At 43.7% G+C, this 22,383-nt stretch overlaps 1 protein-coding gene across 1 annotated transcript in view; it reads left to right on the top strand.

The window, feature by feature from the left end:
• The first annotated feature begins 5,326 nt into the window (after positions 1-5,326).
• Positions 5,327-22,383, top strand: part of GLTP (glycolipid transfer protein) — a 91,355-nt gene continuing 74,298 nt past the window's right edge. Inside the window, exon 1 of the mRNA XM_082243918.1 lies at positions 5,327-5,554. Coding sequence (XP_082100044.1) covers positions 5,452-5,554 — 103 coding nt within the window. The 5' untranslated portion in view covers positions 5,327-5,451. The remainder of the gene's footprint in view (positions 5,555-22,383) is intronic.

The raw sequence follows: 22,383 nt of genomic DNA on the forward strand, positions 1-22,383 counted from the left end.
GTCCTGTGTGTGGGGTTCAGCGTTAAAGGAAAGGTCCTGTGTCTGGAGTTCAGCTTTAAAGGAAAGTTCCTGTGTCTGGAGTTCAGCTTCAAAGGAAAGTTCCTGTGTGTGGGGTTCAGCTTTAAAGGAAAGTTCATGTGTCTGGGATTCAGCGTTAAAGGAAAGGTCCTTTGTCTGGGGTTCAGCGTTAAAGGAAAGGTCCTGTGTCTGGGATTCAGCGTTAAAGGAACGTTCCTGTGTCTGGGGTTCAGCTTTAAAGGAACGTTCCTGTGTCTGGGGTTCAGCTTTAAAGGAAAGTTCCTGTGTCTGGAGTTCAGCTTTAAAGGAAAGGTCCTGTGTCTGGGGTTCAGCTTTAAAGGAAAGTTCCTGTGTCTGGAGTTAAGCTTTAAAGGAAAGTTCCTGTTTCTGGGGTTCAGCTTTAAAGGAAAGTTCCTGTGTCTGGAGTTCAGCTTTAAAGGAAAGGTCCTGTGTCTGGGGTTCAGCTTTAAAGGAAATGTCCTATGTCTGGAGTTCAGCTTTAAAGGAAAGTTCCTGTGTCTGGAGTTCAGCTTTAAAGGAAAGTTCCTGTGTCTGGAGTTCAGCTTTAAAGGAAAGTTCCTGTGTCTGGAGTTCAGCTTTAAAGGAAAGGTCCTGTGTCTGGGGTTCAGCTTTAAAGGAAAGGTCCTGTGTCTGGGGTTCAGCTTTAAAGGAAAGGTCTTGTGTCTGGGGTTCAGCTTTAAAGGAAAGTTCCTGTGTGTGTGGTTCAGCTTTAAAGGAAATGTCCTGTGTCTGGGGTAAAGCTTTAAAGGAAAGGTCCTGTGTCTGGGTTCAGCTTTAAAGGAACGTTCCTGTGTCTGGGGTCCAGCTTTAAAGGAAAGGTCCTGTGTCTGGAGTTCAGCTTTAAAGGAAAGTTCCTGTGTGTGTGGTTCAGCTTTAAAGGAAAGGTCCTGTGTCTGGGGTTCAGTATTAAAGGAAAGCTACTGTGTCTGGGGTCAGCTTTAATGGAAATGTCCTGTGTCTGGGGTTCAGCTTTAAAGGAAATGTCCTGTGTCTGGGGTTCAGCTTTAAAGGAAAGGTCCTGTGTCTGGGGTTCAGCTTTAAAGGAAATGTCCTGTGTCTGGGGGTCAGCGTTAAAGGAAAGTTCCTGTGTCTGGGGTTCAGCTTTAAAGGAAAGGTCCTGTGTCTGGGGTTCAGTATTAAAGGAAAGGTCCTGTGTCTGGGGTCAGCTTTAAAGGAAAGTTCCTGTGTCTGGAGTTCAGCTTTAAAGGAAAGTTCCTGTGTCTGGAGTTCAGCTTTAAAGGAAAGGTCCTGTGTCTGGGGTTCAGCTTTAAAGGAAAGGTCCTGTGTCTGGGGTTCAGCTTTAAAGGAAAGGTCTTGTGTCTGGGGTTCAGCTTTAAAGGAAAGTTCCTGTGTGTGTGGTTCAGCTTTAAAGGAAATGTCCTGTGTCTGGGGTAAAGCTTTAAAGGAAAGGTCCTGTGTCTGGGTTCAGCTTTAAAGGAACGTTCCTGTGTCTGGGGTCCAGCTTTAAAGGAAAGGTCCTGTGTCTGGAGTTCAGCTTTAAAGGAAAGTTCCTGTGTGTGTGGTTCAGCTTTAAAGGAAAGGTCCTGTGTCTGGGGTTCAGTATTAAAGGAAAGCTACTGTGTCTGGGGTCAGCTTTAATGGAAATGTCCTGTGTCTGGGGTTCAGCTTTAAAGGAAATGTCCTGTGTCTGGGGTTCAGCTTTAAAGGAAAGGTCCTGTGTCTGGGGTTCAGCTTTAAAGGAAATGTCCTGTGTCTGGGGGTCAGCGTTAAAGGAAAGTTCCTGTGTCTGGGGTTCAGCTTTAAAGGAAAGGTCCTGTGTCTGGGGTTCAGTATTAAAGGAAAGGTCCTGTGTCTGGGGTCAGCTTTAAAGGAAATTCCTGTGTCTGGGGTTCAGCTTTAAAGGAAATGTCCTGTGTCTGGGGTTCAGCTTTAAAGGAAAGGTCCTGTGTCTGGAGTTCAGCTTTAAAGGAAAGGTCCTGTGTCTGGGGTTCAGCTTTAAAGGAACGTTCCTGTGTCTGGGGTTCAGCTTTAAAGGAAAGGTCCTGTGTCTGGGGTCAGCGTTAAAGGAAAGTTCCTGTGTCTGGGATTCAGCGTTAAAGGAAAGGTCCTGTGTCTGGGGTTCAGCGTTAAAGGAAAGGTCCTGTGTCTGGAGTTCAGCTTTAAAGGAAAGTTCCCGTGTCTGGAGTTCAGCTTTAAAGGAAAGTTCCTGTGTGTGGGGTTCAGCTTTAAAGGAAAGTTCATGTGTCTGGGATTCAGCGTTAAAGGAAAGGTCCTTTGTCTGGGGTTCAGCGTTAAAGGAAAGGTCCTGTGTCTGGGATTCAGCGTTAAAGGAACGTTCCTGTGTCTGGGGTTCAGCTTTAAAGGAACGTTCCTGTGTCTGGGGTTCAGCTTTAAAGGAAAGGTCCTGTGTGTGGGGTTCAGCTTTAAAGGAAAGTTCCTGTGTCTGGGATTCAGCGTTAAAGGAAAGGTCCTGTGTGTGGAGTTCAGCGTTAAAGGAAAGGTCCTGTGTCTGGAGTTCAGCTTTAAAGGAAAGTTCCTGTGTCTGGAGTTCAGCTTTAAAGGAAAGTTCCTGTGTGTGGGGTTCAGCTTTAAAGGAAAGGTCCTGTGTCTGGGATTCAGCGTTAAAGGAAAGTTCCTGTGTCTGGGATTCAGCGTTAAAGGAAAGGTCCTGTGTCTGGGGTTCAGCTTTAAAGGAACGTTCCTGTGTCTGGAGTTCAGCTTTAAAGGAAAGGTCCTGTGTCTGGGGTTCAGTATTAAAGGAACGTTCCTGTGTCTGGGGTTCAGCTTTAAAGGAACGTTCCTGTGTCTGGGGTTCAGCTTTAAAGGAAAGGTCCTGTGTCTGGGGTTCAGTATTAAAGGAAAGGTCCTGTGTCTGGGGTCAGCTTTAAAGGAAATGTCCTGTGTCTGGGGTTCAGCTTTAAAGGAAGTGTCCTGTGTCTGGGGTTCAGCTTTAAAGGAAAGGTCCTGTGTCTGGAGTTCAGCTTTAAAGGAAAGGTCCTGTGTCTGGGGTTCAGCTTTAAAGGAACGTTCCTGTGTCTGGGGTTCAGCTTTAAAGGAAAGGTCCTGTGTGTGGGGTTCAGCTTTAAAGGAAAGTTCATGTGTCTGGGATTCAGCGTTAAAGGAAAGGTCCTGTGTCTGGGGTTCAGCGTTAAAGGAAAGGTCCTGTGTCTGGGATTCAGCGTTAAAGGAACGTTCCTGTGTCTGGGGTTCAGCTTTAAAGGAAAGGTCCTGTGTCTGGGGTTCAGTATTAAAGGAAAGGTCCTGTGTCTGGGGTCAGCTTTAAAGGAAATGTCCTGTGTCTGGGGTTCAGCTTTAAAGGAAATGTCCTGTGTCTGGGGTTCAGCTTTAAAGGAAATGTCCTGTGTCTGGGGTTCAGCTTTAAAGGAAAGGTCCTGTGTGTGGGGTTCAGCTTTAAAGGAAAGTTCCTGTGTCTGGGATTCAGCGTTAAAGGAAAGGTCCTGTGTGTGGAGTTCAGCGTTAAAGGAAAGGTCCTGTGTCTGGAGTTCAGCTTTAAAGGAAAGTTCCTGTGTCTGGAGTTCAGCTTTAAAGGAAAGTTCCTGTGTGTGGGGTTCAGCTTTAAAGGAAAGGTCCTGTGTCTGGGATTCAGCGTTAAAGGAAAGGTCCTGTGTCTGGGATTCAGCGTTAAAGGAAAGGTCCTGTGTCTGGGATTCAGCGTTAAAGGAAAGGTCCTGTGTCTGGGGTTCAGCTTTAAAGGAACGTTCCTGTGTCTGGAGTTCAGCTTTAAAGGAAAGGTCCTGTGTCTGGGGTTCAGTATTAAAGGAAAGGTCCTGTGTCTGGGGTCAGCTTTAAAGGAAATGTCCTGTGTCTGGAGTTCAGCTTTAAAGGAAAGGTCCTGTGTCTGGGGTTCAGTATTAAAGGAAAGGTCCTGTGTCTGGGGTCAGCTTTAAAGGAAATGTCCTGTGTCTGGGGTTCAGCTTTAAAGGAACGTTCCTGTGTCTGGGGTTCAGCTTTAAAGGAAAGGTCCTGTGTCTGGGTTCAGCATTAAAGGAACGTTCCTGTGTCTGGGATTCAGCTTTAAAGGAAAGATCATGTGTCTGGGGTTCAGCTTTAAAGGAAAGGTCCTGTGTCTGGGTTCAGCTTTAAAGGAACGTTCCTGTGTGTGGGGTTCAGCTTTAAAGGAAAGATCATGTGTCTGGGGTTCAGCTTTAAACAGAGATGTATAGTAACGAAGTAGAACTACTTAAGTACTGTACTTAAGTACCGAAATGCGGTATCTGTACTTTCCTAGAGTAGAATTTTTTTCTCCTACTTCTACTTTTACTTCACTACATTTTTTTGATGATTTCGATACTTCTACTCAAGTATTTTTTTTTTTGTGCTGCATAGTTACTCGTTACTTTTAAAAAAATTACCACTGCCAGAACAGTAGATGGCAGGTTGCATAAAGCTCAAAAAAATGTGTATAATGTCATTTGTAAATCAGCGCATACGAAAATAAAGGCTGTGTATAATAAAAGCTGCTATTCCAAATCTTTCCATTAAAAAGAAAATATGAAACAAACAAATAAATGATGCTACAGCGCTTAAAGTGCATCAAGAAACTACTAACAAACACAGGTTAATCATTTGAATAAATCATTTGAAATAATAAAAAACAATACGATGTTCAAACTTTTGACTTCTTTCTTTAATAACTACATAACACAGTACTTGTACTTCTACTTTCAGTACTTGAGTAGAATTTTTTTTTCAAAACTACTGGTACTTTTTACTTTTAGTACTTAAGTAGCAAATTTTTTGAAAAAACTACTTGCAATACTTAAGTAAAAAAAATGTTGAATACTTTAGTACTTCTACTTAAGTAACTTTTTCTGTGAGCACTTCCACTTCTACTCAAGTCACTTTTTGATCAAGCACTTTTACTTTTACTCAAGTAGAAATTTAGAGTACTTTATACAAGTCTGGCTTTAAAGGAAAGGTCCTGTGTCTGGGGTTCAGCTTTAAAGGAAAGGTCCTGTGTCTGGGGTTCAGCATTAAAGGAAAGGTCCTGTGTCTGGAGTTCAGCTGTAAAGTTCAATGTGTGACCCTGCAAAGGACAGCTTGGAAAGTCTGTGGAAAGTCAGGGTAAATAATTGATAAGCGAACCTCTCTCTCATCTTAGACTTTATTATTAATTCACTTTCCTGAAAGCTGTCACTGCTCTACTGTAGACCGGCACGCCTATTGGCCAGGCTTCTCAAGCCCTCGCGTGATTGGCCAAAAAGCGTTCCATATTCCTGGCGTTGCCGAGATGATTGGCGTTCTCGCAGCACACGGGTCCTATAGACCGAGACGGCCTTCGCTGATTGGACAGGACGCGAGTTGAATGCTCCGCCCCCGGCAGTCAGCTGCATGGGGAGAGAGTTGAGTTGTACAGTTCCGTGTTTGCCCGGGTAGAAGGGAAGAGGGTGACTTACCGGTGGACGGTGATCAGTGTACAGAGGCCCCAGGATGGCTTTACTCCTCCTGCACCAGTTCAAGCCATTACCTGCCGACAAGCAGATCGATACGGTCAGTTTCCTGGACTCCGTGTCTCATCTGCCTTCCTTCTTCGGTAAGTCATACTGTGATAATCAGTATCAGAAAGACATGGCGATACTTTCCCAGGGAGAGACTTCCCCCCAAACCTTCTATAGTACATATGGGAGGTGACACTGCTAGGCATCTGATGGCCATCATTGCTGCTCATGTCCCAGAGGATCCCAGGCTACCCATACACTATACAATCTGATTGTACAATTTTCTTTGCAGTTACTGGGCTTCTTTAGAATTATATGCTCCTGTATTACATAGTTGATGGTCGATCTTATACAATCAGATTGTATAGTATATGGTCAGCATAATAGTGGCCATACAGTACATGCTGTGATTAATTAGAAAGTGCTTACTGATCAATCTGTTTCGATAGGAAGTGGATTTCAGATAATAGTTAAAATACAATCATCATTTATGGTTGCAAGCTATTGATTGCCTCTCTGTTTCCACAATGTAATCTCGAAATCGATAAAAATACGATTGTATTCCGGACCAAAGTATGTCAATGGGGACAATCAATGCAAAATAATCATTTTCTATCCAGGCCAAGTGGCTATTTGTTTGTGAATTCGATTTTTGTATTCAAAGAAATCGCACAATTATTGAAAGGGAAAAAAAAAATGATTGAAAGAATCTATGGCCATTATATGGAAATGATGTAGTGCAAGGACCTGCCTGGTTGAAAATTGGTGAGACAGATTGTGTAGGCTTTGGTAAATCTCAAGTTTTGTATAAAGATTGTATGGTCAGCGTAACCCTAAAAGTGACTTGAAGAGATTTTTTTTTCATGGTGTTGTTGGGATTTCTTGATTTACTTTCATGTGTTCCCGTGTATTTCTCTAACGTTGATCTGCAGAAATCGCCCTTTAACCACTTTACCACCGGAGGATTTTGCTGTCTTACGTCTGGGCCACTTTTTGCGATTCGGCGCTGTGCGAATTTAACTGACAATTGCGCGGTCGTGCGATGCCGTACCCAAGCGTAATTTGACGTCCTTTTTTTCCCACAAACCGAGCTTTCTTTTGGTGGTATTTGATCACCTGTGCGATTTTTACTTTTTGCGCTATCAACAAAAAAAGAGCATTTTATTTTGAAAAAATAACAATATTTTTCACTTTTTTTTTTATATGAAATTCCCCCCCAAAAAATGGCCAATTTTGTTTTCTGCTACATATGTTTGGTTAAATAAATCGCAATAAGTGTATTTTGATTGGTTTGCGCAAAAGTTATTGCGTTTACTAACTAAGGGAAATATTTCTGTCGATTTTTGGTGTGTTTTTTTTTTTTTTTTTTTTTTTTTTAATGAGTAATGGTGGCGATCTGAATTTTTTTTTTTTTTTTTTTTGCGGGACTGCGACATTGCGGCGGACAGATCGGACCCTTGACTGACATTTTTGACACTTTTGGGGGTACCAGTGACATTTCTACAGTAATCAGTGCTATAAATATGCTCTGTTACTGTAAAAATGATACTTGCAGGGAAGGGGTTAATTTTATTGGAGAGGGAGGGGTAATGTATGCCTGGTGCTTACTGACATGTGTGGGGTGAGGTGACTGAGTGACACAGGGACAGATTGCATGTTCAGCTATGCTGAACCCTGCAATCTGACCCTGCCTGTCACTTAGGAGATCGGGCGGATCTCCGGACTCGATTACCCGACGATCGGGGAAGAGCAGCGGCGATCGCCGCTGCTCCTCCCCTGGCCCGACTCCCGCTGTGACTGAAAACAGGGGGAGCGAGCGCCGCCCACAAGGGGAGGAGTAAATCGAGCCACTTTGCCGCAGTACAGTCAACGTGACTGGTCGGCAAGTGGTTAATCCCATAACCTCTCACTAGCCGCTTTTAATGGGTTTGAGGTTTAAATTGATTTTAAAGGATTTTTTTTTTTTTTTTCAAAAAACATGTTAGACCTGGCGCCTGGAGTTTGCCGAGCCCTTCCTTAAGGGGAAGCTGTATATACAGTAAAACCTTGGTTTGAGAGTAACTTGGTTTGAGAGCGCTTTGCAAGACAAGCACATTTTTTAAATAAATTTTGACTTGATATACAAGCGATGTCTTGATATACAAGTAGCGTCATGTATAAAAAAGAAGAGAGGAGACTCTAAAGTGTAGCAAAATGGTTACATTTAATGAAGGTACAATATTTAGCAACTCACATGGTTGATTAAAACAGGCATACCTATGTATGCAGGCATCTGAGGTAAAGCTGTCCACATAGATCATCTTCTGCACAGCCATCTTCATCATCCCTTCCCCGCTGCACTCCACGAGTGATTCAAAGCCTCACTTTCAGATCACTCTACTGCAGGATATTCTTCCCGGTCATGATTGCAGACTGACAGTGGTGAGAGTTGGTGGTTCAGAAGATGGTCTATGTGGACAGCTTTACCCCGAATGCCTGCATACTTAGGTGTGCCTATTTTAATCATCAACCATGTGAGTTGCTAAATGTTGAACCTTCATTAAATGTAACCATATTGCTACACTTAGAGGCGCCTCTCATCTCTCTTATATTCTGTAGCTCTGCTAGATTTTGCTTCTAATCCCCTTGGGAAGGCTGCATATTGTGGATGGACATTTTATGGTTACACAACCTATCACATTGCTATAATCTTTGTATATAGACTATAAACTGAAGGACTTGTGGAATGAATCATCTGAGTTTCCATTATTTCTTATGGGAAAATTCGCTTTGGTATAAGAGTGCTTTGGATTACAAGCATGTTTCCAGAACGAATTATGCTCGCAATCCAAGGTTTTACTGTACTTGCCTATTCTCGGAGTGCTCCAGTCTGGTCATGTGATCTCCCCAGCGGCTAGCTTCAGGGAAGAGGAAAGAGTACTGATAACGGATGGAACAGAGGCGTAACTAGAATCTTCAGGGCCCCGATGCAAGAAACCATGAAGGGCCCCCCAGACCCCTGGCCGGGGCCCTTCCCTTCAAGCCCGGGGCTCTTCCCACTGATCCTGGGGCTCTTTACTCTCGTTGCATGGCCCCGCAGCAGGATCCTTTCACAAGTTCTGCAGTGGGCCCCCTTCCTGCAATCTTGGGGCCTCCCCACAGTGGTGCAATGCCAGTGCCCGGTCGCAAGTGTGACCTTTGAGATCCTGGAAGTTCACCCACTGGTTTGCTCCCGGGCCCCCTGGAGCATGGGGCCCGGAAGCGATTGCAACCCCTGCAACCCCTGTAGTTACGCCCCTGGGATGGAATACCTGGGTGGTGACATCACCCATAGGTCTACTATGGGACATCCGTTGTTGAAGCTGGCCGCTGGGAGCCAATCAACGTGATCTGACCTGAGTGACCCCAAAATAGACAAGTATAAGAAGCTCCCCTCTATGGGAAAGTTGGAATAGGAGTAAAAAGAGGGGTGGGAGCAGTTTTAGGCTTAATCAAGCCATACGTTATACAATTGTTGATTGAAAGTAAATTGCTTGATTTCCCCCATCAACACAGTCAGTGTGCATGGGGGAATCCCTCCTGCTGCGCTTTTGTATTCTGACAGTGGGAGTTTTTTTTAGTAGTGGTCAAACTTAAAAAAAAACCAACAGGCTGGTTGTGCTGAAGTCGGTCGATGGATCCTGCTGAACCTGTCAAAGTTTGATCCAGCCTAGACTTTCCACTTTAAAGGGTCAGTCCACATAATGACAATTGGGTAGTGGCTGGTGAGCTGAATTGGCGGCCAGGGTCTTTTTATCTTGCAAGGTCTTCAAGGCAGTGGTGTATGTTGATTTTGTGCTGCCCTAGGCAAGACTAAAATTGAGCGCCCCCTCCACGTCCTATGTAAATTTGCCCCACTCCTTCCTTTTTAACGGATGTAACTCCCTCAAAAATTGAAGGACTACAAGTCCCAGCATGAACCCATGAAATCTCATGAGGGGGGGGTGATGGGGGGATGAGAGAGAGGAGGGGGGATGAGAGAGAGGAGGGGGGATGAGAGAGACAGAGGGGGGTGAGAGAGAGACGGGGGGTGAGAGACGGGGGGGGGGGATGAGAGAGAGAGGGGGGGGATGAGAGAGAGAGAGAAGGGGGGTGTGAGGGGGTGAGAGAGAGGGGGGGGTGAGAGAGGCGGCTCTTGCAATCAGTGGCCAATAGAGTCTCAGGTGGAGGGGGGCAGCTTTTTTGCTGCCCCCCTGCAAAGTGCTGCCCTAGGCCTGGGCCTTGTCGGCCTAGGCCAAAATACAGCACTGCTTCAAGGGTAAGATCTCACCATCTCTCCTCCAGAAAGAGTCTCACTCTTTCTGCTGCATTCTCTGTGGAAACAATCCTGTAGAGATAAGCTGGCCTTCCATGGTTTTGGCTGCATCCTTATGGACCAGTTGAAATTTGAGCCATGGAAGGCCTTATTGGCACCAGTCCTCCTGAGCTCCTCCAATCTGAAAATTGTTTGGCATACAGTGATTGCTTCTGATTTGGTGCAGTCACTGTTTGGATGTTCTGACATCTGTGGGTGCCAGCTGTCAGAATGCAATAGCCGGCAGTGGAGATTCCTCCCTCCACACTGTTTAGCATAGCTGAATGAGAGAAATTCTAGAGTGTGTGGCCAGCCTTATGGTAGCCATATATGCATGCTTTGATTTTATTATCTGATCGATGTGTGATTTGAGCAAAGTGATCAAATCTGCAAACCCTCAGATAGCTATAACTTACCTTCCAATTGATTTGGACCCATTTTTGTTTGGAATTGATCAAGCTGAGTTGATCAGCTAGTGCGGAAAATTATGCAATGTTTTGCATCGATCGGCAGCGCTGAGATGCTTTGGTCACAAATCCTATTTCAATTGGGATATGAGATTGCATGGCGAAAGCCGAGTTGGGATTGAGTAACGTACAATCGTATCTTCCAAATATCGATCAACATCACCTTTCCCACATGTGGCATATTGAGTTGGGTTGTGACTATAAATCGATTATTCCTATTGGGATAGTTTGAGCAGAGAAAAGATCAGTTATTGAAGCATGTAAAGTTCCTCCTGCCGGGATGGCTGAAGGGCAGACCCGGTAAGTTAGGTACAAAGAGATGGGTGTAATCTTCAAGTCATCATTGGGAGTTTTAACTTTCATTAGAGGAACAAGGAGGCCATTGCTAACATCTTTCTGATAATGCTAGTTGCCTGGCTATCACAGTGACCCTCTGGTACCTTTTTAGGCTGACTCAACAGAAGGATGCAGAAAAAGGACTCCAAACCTTCCTGATATGTGTACACATTCTGGGTCAGAAGTTTTGAAGCCAATGGGTCAGCAGCCAGGAAATGAGTAGACTCAAAGGGCTGCAACGATGCCCCTTGTCTCTAACGCAGCACACCACAATGCATGAAAATGTATTTTAACCTGACACATAGGGGTCCCTTTCTGTCCATGATGGAATGCAACACACTATGCTTGTTATTGATGGCGTACAGCCCTAATCAACTGTGGGAATGAAGCTTAAGACCCCGTTCAGACAGGAGCGACCCGACTTGGTGGGGCGACCTGTGAATATCATTGAAGTCAATGCAAGTCGCCTCCAGGTCGCCCCAAAGTAGTACAGGACCCTTTTTCTAAGTCGGAGCGACTTGTGTCGCTCCTATTAGAACGGGTCCTGTACTATTCAATGGCGAGCGACCGAGCGCGACTTGTCAGGCGACCAAGTCGCCTGACAAGTCGCGCTAGTGTGAATGGGGTTTTAGACTTCCTGGTAATGTCATCAGAAAATCCCCACAAGGTCCCATTCACATCAGTAGGTGTGCTTTATGCTTTGTATAACTTGCTCATGCTGATGTGCGTTGTGTTGTAACAATGCATCAGGTTGCTTATACACAACGCACCGTCTTCTCTTTTTTATATATATTTTTTTTTTTATGAACCTTTATTGAAATCTAAAAAATACTCCTTCAACTTTTATCCATCGCAGTACATTGCAGTGCGGTGTATTGTGTCGAAACAGTCAAATGCAACCTGTCCTAACTCTTTCGACATACACCAATGCAGTATGTTGAACATAAAGCAAATGCCTTGTCTATGTTCCCAATGGGGCTGGCGCGAATAGGTTTATAGACCTAATTGACACGTGTGGCCGTAGGGCAGTAAATTCAGGTGGTTGAGCTGTTTAGGCCTGGTTCACACCTATGCATTTTTTTTTTAGTGCATTTTCAGTTTTGCAGAAACACACTACAGTCCGTGTAACATGGTTTCCTATGGGTTGCGTTCACATTTGTGCATTTTATGGAAAGGGCCAGGGACTTTTTTTTTTTTTTTTTTTCTGGTTTTTGGTTCCGTAGATTTCATTGGATCAAAAAACGTGTATTGAAGAACGCAAAATGCTCCTGGAATGTGCAAACTTCAACCTGCATAGATGTGAACCAGGCCTAAATCTAACACAGCGGCTGGAGGGGATTTTACATGTGCTGCAGCAAAAATGATACCCCCTGTTTGTGTTTTGCGGGCAGTATCCCCACCGCATGCAACCCATGGAAGTGTATAGAGCTGCGCCATTAGCAAGCTGCAACCATGTGCAGTGGTGTGGGTTTACAGGGTTAAAGCAGGGGGTGATATAGTGTCACCCAGGTGCCTGTCAAATGCCCTCTGAAAACCTATCACTCATGGATTGCTTTACAGAAGGTGGCACAAGTGTAAATGAGCCCTAAGGTGTGTTATGTTAAAGACTTCTCTTCTGCATCTCACCTTGATACATTTGTCTGATTTAATTCAATGTGATGGTAGTTGAAGTGTTACCCGATCACAAGACTCATTGTGCCAGATGTGGAACAATAATGTGTTACTGGTGTGTTGGAGTGAATGGCACCGCTCTATAGACTGCTATTGTGCCTGGAAATCTCCACAATGTGACAGTCCTTTCTTCTGGTCTGTGTTTTTTTTTTTTAGATTCCTTTTATTAAGTGTTTGTTATATACGGCACAAAACAAAGCCTACTGGGCATACTTAGGCTTATACACATAAACGCACATATACTTAGTCACACATAAAAGCATTTAAAAAAAAAAATGTGTATGTATGTATGTATGTGTGTGTGTGTATATATGTATGTGTGTGTGTGTGTGTGTATATATATATATATATATATATATATATATATATATATATATATATATATATATATTCCAGTCCATTCTTTTATTTTTAGTAATCTGGGAGGATCCATATGATTCAGAGGTGTGCTCCTTTTTGTCATACGTCAAAGCAGAAATGTCACAGACAATATGTATGTGCTGAATATTTTACAGTCAGCATGTATACTTGTAGAACTGGAAACCAACTTGGTCACAGATGACCCGTTTGGTAATTATTCGAGTCATTCTGGAATTATTACAATAAACGGTAAAGGTGTATAATTATGACTGCTATTATGAGTGATCACATGGACTCGAACAGTTAGTGATGATAAATAGCTTAAAGGAGAAGTCTACCCTAACACTAAAATCCCTGCCTCTATATACCTCCACGGTGTAACACTAACCTATCTTGCCCTGTAAAGAAGAAATCAGTATACACAGAGGACACATCCGACAACGAAAGCCCTATAGTAAGTCAATGGGTGACGTCACTTCTTATTCATTTCACAGCCGTTGTCGGCTGTCTCCTCTGCCGCTGGAGGCAGGGGAGGATCAGCTTAAAATAAGGTATGTATATTGATTTCCTCTTTAGAGGGCTTCAGAGGTTAGAGTTACATTGTGGATGTCTATAGATGCAGAGATTTGAGTTTTAGGGTGGACTAGCACTTTAACCACTTCTGGACCGCAAGGTTTTACCCCCTTAATGACCAGATTTTCTTTTCTTTAGCAAATTGGCACTGCGTAACTTTAACTGGTAATTGTGCAGTCATGCAATGCTGAATCCCCAAACAAAATCTGTCATTCCCCCCCCCCCCCCCCCACAAATAGAGCTTGCATTTGGTGGTATTTGATCACCCCTGCACTTTTTTTTTTTTTTCGTGATCTAAATGATACTGTAAGTAGTGACAGGTACTCCTCCCCCACTTTTTTTATAAAAAAAAAAAAAAAAGGGGGTCTCTTAGACTCTAGATCTCTCTGCTGTCCTTAAAGCATCTAACCACACCAAGATTGGTATGATAAGATGCTTTCCCGATTTCCCAATGGCGCTGTTTTCTATCTGATAAAACCGAAGTCATGAAATGCTTGTAGCTTCCGATATCTTAGGCCATAGAGATGATTGGAGCCATTCTGGTCTCCAATCAGCTCTATGGTCAGCTGATGGAACCACTGGCTGCAGTCTCGGGTTACCCAGTGGGACAGGAGAGCCAGAGAAACCGTGAAAGGTGGCGGGAGGGGGGAGAAGTCCCCTCCCACTGCTTGTAAAAGCAGTCTAGCGGCTAATCTGCTAGGATTGCTTTTACATGAAAGCCGACCACTGGCTGTAAAAAAAAAACATTACCAGCAAGTGTGTGATATCACCACCATTAGACCTCCCAGCAGCCACCCACTTCTAATTATGGGCATACATGCAATGTTCTTTTTTTTTTTTTTATTTTTCTTTCAGCCCATGGGCTGAAGGAAAAAAGAACATGGCAGGTTCATCCATTCGTATCGATCGATGAAGAAATCTCTGCCAAGAAAAGTGTTAAATATGTGGCGAAGCATAGGGGAGATCCGCTCTCTGTGTCCACCCCATCCCCTATGCTTCGCCATATATGCTCTTCTTCCCCTTTTTTTTTTTTTTTTTTTTTTTTTTTTTTTTTTTAACTGCGGTGGTGAAATCACCTCCTGGTTAACAATAAAACAGTAGAATGGTGGTATCTGAAAAGAAAACTATGGTTAACAATGAAAAACAGTAACAATAAAACATTTGAGTATAACAGTATATTATGAAGTACAGTAAAAGTAGAAAAGTAGAGTAAGAACAGAAAATTAACTCAAAATAACAACTATTTTTGACTTTATTTCTTAATTTTTTTTTTTTTTTTTTTCTTTGTAACTGTAAAAAACTGCTCTAGGCTCAGGTCCCTCCAAAATGCGATAGCCAACATCTTTCCAGACCCTGTGTAAAAGTGTGCTCTAGACTGTGTCGTGCTGTACCCTATACTAGGGCTTGATTAAATTTGCTTTAAATCTAGGAGCCAGATAAAAAAGTTAGGAGTAGTGATCGACCGATATTGTTTTTTTCGTTACCAATGCCGATATTTTGGCCAATGCATATCGGTATCGGCCGATATTTTCATACTAAAAAAAAAAATTATTTTTATCACTTGACAGGTACTCCTTGTCTTAAAGACCCCAAACCCCTCCTCTGTACTTTAAAAGCATTCAAAACGCCAAGTTTGGCTGTTTTGAATGCGTCATTTTTTTAATCTGGCGCCAGTACCCGGAAGTGATGTAATTTCTTTGCTTATATCTTTAATTTGTACGTGAGTGGCATATTCAATAACATTTGTAAACGGAATTATGCTATTTGACATCATTTTACCCACATGAGCAATATTTGGAATATAGGCCAGTTCCAGGGCCGACACAGATATATCAGCAAAAGTCAATATTGGCCCTCGATATATCGGCCTTGCCGATAATCGGTCAATCCCTAGTTAGGAGCCAGTTTTTTTTTTTTTTTTTCATGCATGCCGAATGACCAGCTTCTGTCGGACTGGCTGCCATACACAGAGGCCCAATGGCGGCCACTTTTTAATGAACCGGTTGATGTTGCTTGGCATTCGACCCATGTGTACTTGGTTTACTTCTTCTGAAAAATATTAAAGGAACAACTCCAATCACCATGGCCACTTCAGTGATTTGAGGTGGCCATGGTGGAAGGAGTCAAACACAGTACATGCTGGGATATTTATAATTATGGGCTGGGGGCTAGTTGCACCCCTAGCACATGTGACTTGTGAGGAAGAATGCAGAGCCAATACTTCCTGTATCTCTCCTCACAGGCGGAGTGCATTTGACTTCACTCCGCCTATGACGGGACGGAGCTGGGACTATACAGGAAGCATTGTCCGGGACGTCGCACAGCACTTGTGGGTGTCCGGTAGACACCCGCACCTCGCGGGGAAACTTGGGGTGTGTGGCGACTAGACACCTGCCGCAGTGTAGCCCATGCACCAGGTTGCTAATTGTAGTTGCAAATGTGACCTGGCGTCTGGGGTTTGTCGAGTCCTGCCCTATACTAATACTCTACTAGTGTGTGGTAAACAGTCCCCAATGTAGAGACCAGGTTGGCCAGGACAAAAAAAAAGCAGGTGTCACACCTATATCCGCGCTTTCTACAAACACAGCATCTTCTTTGGGGTGCTCTTTGGGCAGGGGTACTAGAGAGGACATCCGGAAAATGCCTCTCATGCAGCCGGCTCACTCCATCTGGGTTGTGAATTTGGGCCACAGCACCTTCTGGATACAGAAGGGCTGTGATGATCTCTTCCTGGAATTTTAGGAAGGGTCCACTTTTTTTTTTTTTTTCCCTGACGCTTTGTTTCCCTCCACTTCACTGCGAGCAAATTATTACACTTCAAGCAGGCTCTCTCCCCGTCTGAGTCCGGAATCTACAAGCCGTTTGGGGAAGTCCCGGCAATTTAGGCCACACGGTGCCGCATGCGCCAATTCCAAAATCAAAAAGATGACTTTAAAAGTGGCACGCTTGTGTTACAATTGTCCACGAATAAATGGTACCTCTTTCTGAATAAGGGTGACACCAAGTCCCAAACAATCTTGCCACTGCTCCCCATGTAGTCTGGGCAGTTGGGGAGCTCCACATTGCTATCTTTTCTGATTTCTGCATTTTGAATACTTTGAAGTGCAATGGAGGCGTCTGGGGTCTTTTAGATCCCCGATCCCTCCATAAAGAGTACCTGTCACTGCCTATTACTGGCACAAGGGATGTTTACATTCCTTGTGACAACAATAAAAGTGATCAGATTTTTTATTTTTTTTTTATTAAAAAAAAAAAGTTCTAAAATATAGAAAATTTTGATAAAATAGAGAAAAAAAATACTGTGTGACAAAAAAAATATTGCAACGACCGCTATTTTATTCTCCAGAGTCTTCGTGTGTGTGTGTATATGTGTGTATGTGTGTGTGTGTGTGTGTGTATGTATGTATATATATATATGTGTGTGTGTGTGTGTGTATATGTGTGTGTGTGTATGTATGTATATATGTATATATATATATATATATATATATATATATATATATATATATATATATATATATATATATATATATATATATTGCAGTATCTCACAAAAGTGAGTACACCCCTCACATTTTTGTAAATATTTTATTATATCTTTTCATGTGACAACACTGAAGAAATGACACTTTGCTACAATGTAAAGTAGTGAGTGTAGAGCTTGTATGACAGTGTAATTTTGCTGTCCTTTCAAAATTTACTCAACACAGCCATTAACCACTTTACCACCGGAGGGTTTTGCTGTCTTACGTCCAGGCCACTTTTTGCGATTCGGCACTGTGTGAATTTAACTGACAATTGCGCGGTCGTGCGACACTGTACCCAAACGAAATTTGCGTCCTTTTTTTCCCCACAAACAGAGCTTTCTTTTGGTGGTATTTGATCACCTGTGGGATTTTTACTTTTTGCGCTATAAACAAAAAAGGGCGTAAATTTTGAAAAAATAACATTATTATTATTATTATTATTATTATTATTATTATTATTATTATTTTTTTAAATTTTTGGCCAATTTGTTTTCTGCTACCTATGTTTGGTAAAAAAAATCACAATAAGCGTATTTTGATCGGTTTGCGCAAAAGTTATTGCGTTTACTAACTAAGGGAAAGATTTCTGTCATTTTTGGTGTTTTTTTTTTTAACTAGTAATGGCGGCGATCTGCAATTTTTTTTTTTTTTTTTTTTTTTTTTTTGCGGGACTGCGACATTGCGGCGGACAGATCGGACCCTTAACTGACATTTTTGACACTTTTGGGGGTACCAGTGACATTACTACAGTAATCCAGTGCTATAAATATGCACTGTTACTGTAAAAATGACACTGGCAGGCAAGGGGTTAATTTTATTGGAGAGGGAGGGGTTAATGTATGCCTGGTGCTTACTAACGTGTGTGGGGGGAGGTGACTGAGTGACACAGGGACAGATCGCATGTTCAGCTATGCTGAACCCTGCAATCTGTCACTGTCTGTCACTTGTAAACAAAGCGGGCGGATCTCCAAACTCGATTCCCCGACGACCGGGGAAGAGCGGCGGTTATCACCGCCGCTCCTCCCCTGGCCCGACTCCCGTTGTGACTGGATAGAGCGGGAGCGCGTGCGCCGCCCACAAGGGGAGGAATCCAGCGACGTCGCTGGACGGGAACAAGCCACTTTGCCGCAGTACAGTCAACGTGACTGGTCGGCAAGTGGTTAATGTCTAAACTGCTGGCAACAAAAGTGAGTACACCCTGATTTAAAATATCCAAATTGGGCCCAATTAGCCATTTTCCTTCACCAGTGTAATGTGACTCGTTAGCGTTGCAAGGTCTCAGGTGTAAATGGGGGAGCGGGTGTGTTTAAATTTGATATCACTCTCACTCTCCTACTAGTCACTGGAAGTTCAACATGGGACCTCATGGCAAAGAACTCTCTGAGGATCTGAAAAAAAGAATTGTTGCTCTATATTAAGATGGCCTAGGCTATAAGAAGATTGCCAAGACTCTGAAACTGAGCTGCAGCACGGTGGCCAAGACCATACAGCGGTTTCACAGGACAGGTTCCACTCAGAACAGGCCTCACCATGGTCCACCAAGGGGGGTTGTGTGCACGTGCTCAGCATCATATCCAGAGGTGGTCTTTGGGAAATGAGGTTGAAGGGGTTGGGGGTCAGCCTGTTTAGACAATAATGGCTGAGTTTTGAGTTATTTTGAGGAGACAGCAAATTTACACTGGTACACAAGCTGGTACGTATGCTCACTACTTTATATTGTAGCAAAGTGTAATTTCTTCAGTGTTGTCACATTAATGAGAGAGACCCAGTACAATTACAGAGTATTTCATCAAGTAACAGTTTCGGGCTACTAAGATGACGCCCTTCCTCAGACTGAATACATCTAAATCCTTAAACCCATACAAAGACTTGTATATCCTTAACATCAATTATAAATCTACCAAGTCCTCATTAATTCAAATAGGTGTCTCCAATCAGTCATTAAGAAGCCCAAGATAAGGTTACAAATGTTGGATCCTTCCCCCCAATACATTTAGTAAAGTCCAGTTTATTCCTTCCTATTAGTAAAGAAAGGGAAACACCCATTAATTATTAAAATCACATTAGTCATATATTCAGATATTAAATATGGTTGTCACTAGGGCTGAACGATAGTCGATGTGATATCGACTATCGTTCTGCGCGCATGGGCGATATTCATATCGCCGAAGACGCGATATTTACCATTAGGCAGAGAGAAGTCGGGGGAAGGAGGACTCGCAGTGCTGGCAGCCGTCCCACACGTTCAGCGGTGAGCAGCGCGCCGTAAGCAGCTACACAGCTAACCAATCACGCGTGCCTGCACATCTGATTGGTTCCCTGTGCCGCTACCACTTGATTGGTTCGCTGTGCCGCGCTCACTGCTCCTTCAAGAGAACTAGCTCCGCATCCAGGGCGGCAGAGGGAAAGTGTGGGACAGATGTCACGTCGGGCTGTACTTTTCTACCTCGCTCCTACCACAACTGTGAGTCCTCACTCTTTCTATTTCATCCCCTTTGAAAAGATGGGTCTGGTTGCTCTCTTGATTGAATGTTTCCACCAAGTGTTCAGCTTTTGTTTTTATGCATTAAACAAAGAGAAATATCGCAATATTTATCGTTGAAAACGAAATATCGCAATGTTCTTTTTTCCCCAATATCGTGCAGCCCTAGTTGTCACTGCTGAAAGTGTAGAACACATTCACTCGCAAATTTCAGATCAAAAGGAGTACTCACAAAAATATAAATCAAGCTCAGAATTTAACCCTTTCGGTTGCAAAGTTTCCAAACAATGAATCTATTGGACCTCACGCTTTCTTAGCTGTAATTCACGATTACCTCCCCCTCTATTTCTTTGTATACTGTCTATAACCATGAACCTGAATTGGGACACCGAGTGTCCTTTCTCCAAAAAATGTCTGCTAATGGCAACTGTGTTAATTTGTCCCTGATTGAGTATTTTTGTGGCGGGCAATACGATCCTTAACCTTCTTGTCTCCCCAACGTAGTACAAGCCACATGAGGAATTTATTTAACGTCTACAACATATGAAGATTGACATGTATAGTGATCCTTTAATTCCTATGTCGTATCCCCTAATTCCTATGTCGTATCCCCTATGTGGATGTGAATTTTTTATTTTTTTCCCTTTATCATCGAGTTGCATTGAATGCAACTCAAGCATGGATATGAACCTGTTTTTTGGTCCTAGAAATGTCACAATGGAGCTGGTTTTAACCAATCTATCACGTAGGGTTCTGCCTCTCCTATATGATGGTAATGGGGGTACATGAAATTCCGGAATACTGGGGTAATTTTCCCCCAATATAGACCAGTGTTTCTTAATAATTTTTTGTATGTTAGCCAAAAATGGGTGAAACTGTGACACAAATGGGATCCTTTTCTGGGAGCTCTGTGAGTTTTTAAATGTCATCATTTGTTTTTGTTCCTTATTAATTATCTCTAAAGGATACCCCCTCTGTGTCAGTTTCCCACCCATCTCTTGCAATCTTGTCTCACATATTTGTGGGTCAGTTACTATCCTTTTAACCCTTAGGGCTCTTTCACACGGGCGGTCCGATCAGATCCGCCTGTCAGTTTTTTAGGCGGATCTGATCGGAAGCCCCATTCAGCCCTATGGAGCAGCGGATGTCAGCGGTGACATGTCCGCTGACACCCACTGCCATCCGCATCCGATCCTGTCCATGAAATCCGGACGGATGGAAACCCTATTTTCCATCCGTCCTGGGGATTGGATCGGATGGGATCGGATGAGAGCGGACAGGCGGTCCGCTCTTATCCGATTCCCCATAAATGGCAGCGGGGGCTGTGACACCTCCCTCTCCGCACTGCAAGCGGAGACGGAGCTGTCATCCGCCGGCTCAGCGGGGATCGCGGATCGATCCCCGCTGAGCAGCACGGATCCACCTACGGAGGCGGACCGTGTGAAAGAGCCCTTACTAGTTGACTCCTAGGTATTGATCTGAAAACACTGGTTGGGTGAAAGCTATTATAATGTAAAAGTTGCTTTTTATCTGTCAGCCATCCCTCATTATTAACATTGTATCCAAGAAGGCAATCCTCTCCCTGCTATAGGTCATACTAAACTTCAGATCGGGTATCAAATAATTGATATAATCATTGAACAATAAGGATCCAATGTCGCCTCCCCAGACAGCAAACACATCCACAAATCTAAACCAGCACTTACAGTGCTTCATAAACTGTATATTGCCATGAATGAACCATATACCATATCCATGAATGTGTTTGCATATGGGGGTGCGTGCGACATTGGATCCCATCGCTGCCCCTTTAGGGCTCTTTCACACGGGCGGTCCGATCAGATCCGCCTATCAGTTTTTTTAGGCGGATCTGATCGGATCCTCCATGCAGCTCTATGGGGCAGCGGGTGTCAGCGGAGACACCTCCGCTGACACCCGCTGCCATCCGCATCCGATCCTGTGCTGAAATCTGGACGGATGGAAACCCTATTTTTCCATCCGTTCAGTAATCGGAGCGGAGCGGATCTGATGAGAGCGGACAAGCGGTCCGCTCTCCTCCGATCCCCCATAGAGAGCAGCGGGTGCTGAGACACCTCCCTCTCCGCTCTGCAAGCGGAGACGGAGCTGTCATCCGCCCGGCTCAGCTGGGATCGCGGATTGATCCCCGCTGAGCAACACGGATCCGCCTACGGAGGCGGACCGTGTGAAAGAGCCCTTAAGCTGCACAAAGTGCTGTTCCTTAAATAGAAAAAAGTTTTCACCCAATACCACTTTCAACAGATCCAACAAAAATGAAATTTGATCATTGTTATATATATGCGAATGCATTAATAAACGATGACATGCTTCAATCCCTAATTCATGTGGGATAATGGTGTACAAGCTACCAACATCCCAAGTTACCAGGAAAGAGTCTGGCACAACATCAACCTCTCTTATCTTACACAAAAAGTCACTGGTATCACGAATATGCGTTCTTGTTTTTATAACCAATGGTGTTAAACATTTATCCAGATATTTGGCCAGGGGTGTTGTGATAGACTCCATCCCAGAAACTATTGGACGTCCTGGTGGATTAAAGAGATCCTTGTGTATTTCCGGTAATATATATTACCGGAGTAATTGGATAATCATTAATCAAATAAGTTTGTGTGTCATTATCAATAATGCCTGTTCGGACGGCTGATGTTACTATCTTTTTTTATTTTTGTTTGTACACAGATGATTGGGCTAATTTCTAAGGGTTTATAGGTTTCCCTATCTGACAATTGTCGCCATTTCAGCTTCATATTTACAAGTGTCCATTACTACTATTGCTCCCCCCTTGTCAGCCGTCATGATTGTAATGTCACGCCGTGCTGACAAGGATGACAATGCTTCAATTTAGCACTAAGGCTCGGTTCACATATATGTGATGCGGGAAGGCTGCGAATTCGCAGCCTTTTCCCGCATCGCACACGCACCCCCGGCAGTTCACACTGCCATATGCGATACGCTGGGGGTGTCAATGTAATCTTAACGACACCCCCAGTTTGATCGCATATCGCAGTGCGATCGTGCAGTTCGCACAGGATGGGATCGCACAAGTGTGAACCGCTGTGCGATCCGATCCTGATGCGGCAGCAAAAATGCCTCCTGTGCGTGTTTGCTGCGGGTGCGATGCGAATTTAGCCATACAAACTGTATGGCTAAACTC

This window comes from Pelophylax lessonae (genome assembly GCF_965119305.1).
Source record: "Pelophylax lessonae genome assembly, chromosome: 1".
Taxonomy (NCBI): Eukaryota; Metazoa; Chordata; class Amphibia; order Anura; family Ranidae; genus Pelophylax; species Pelophylax lessonae.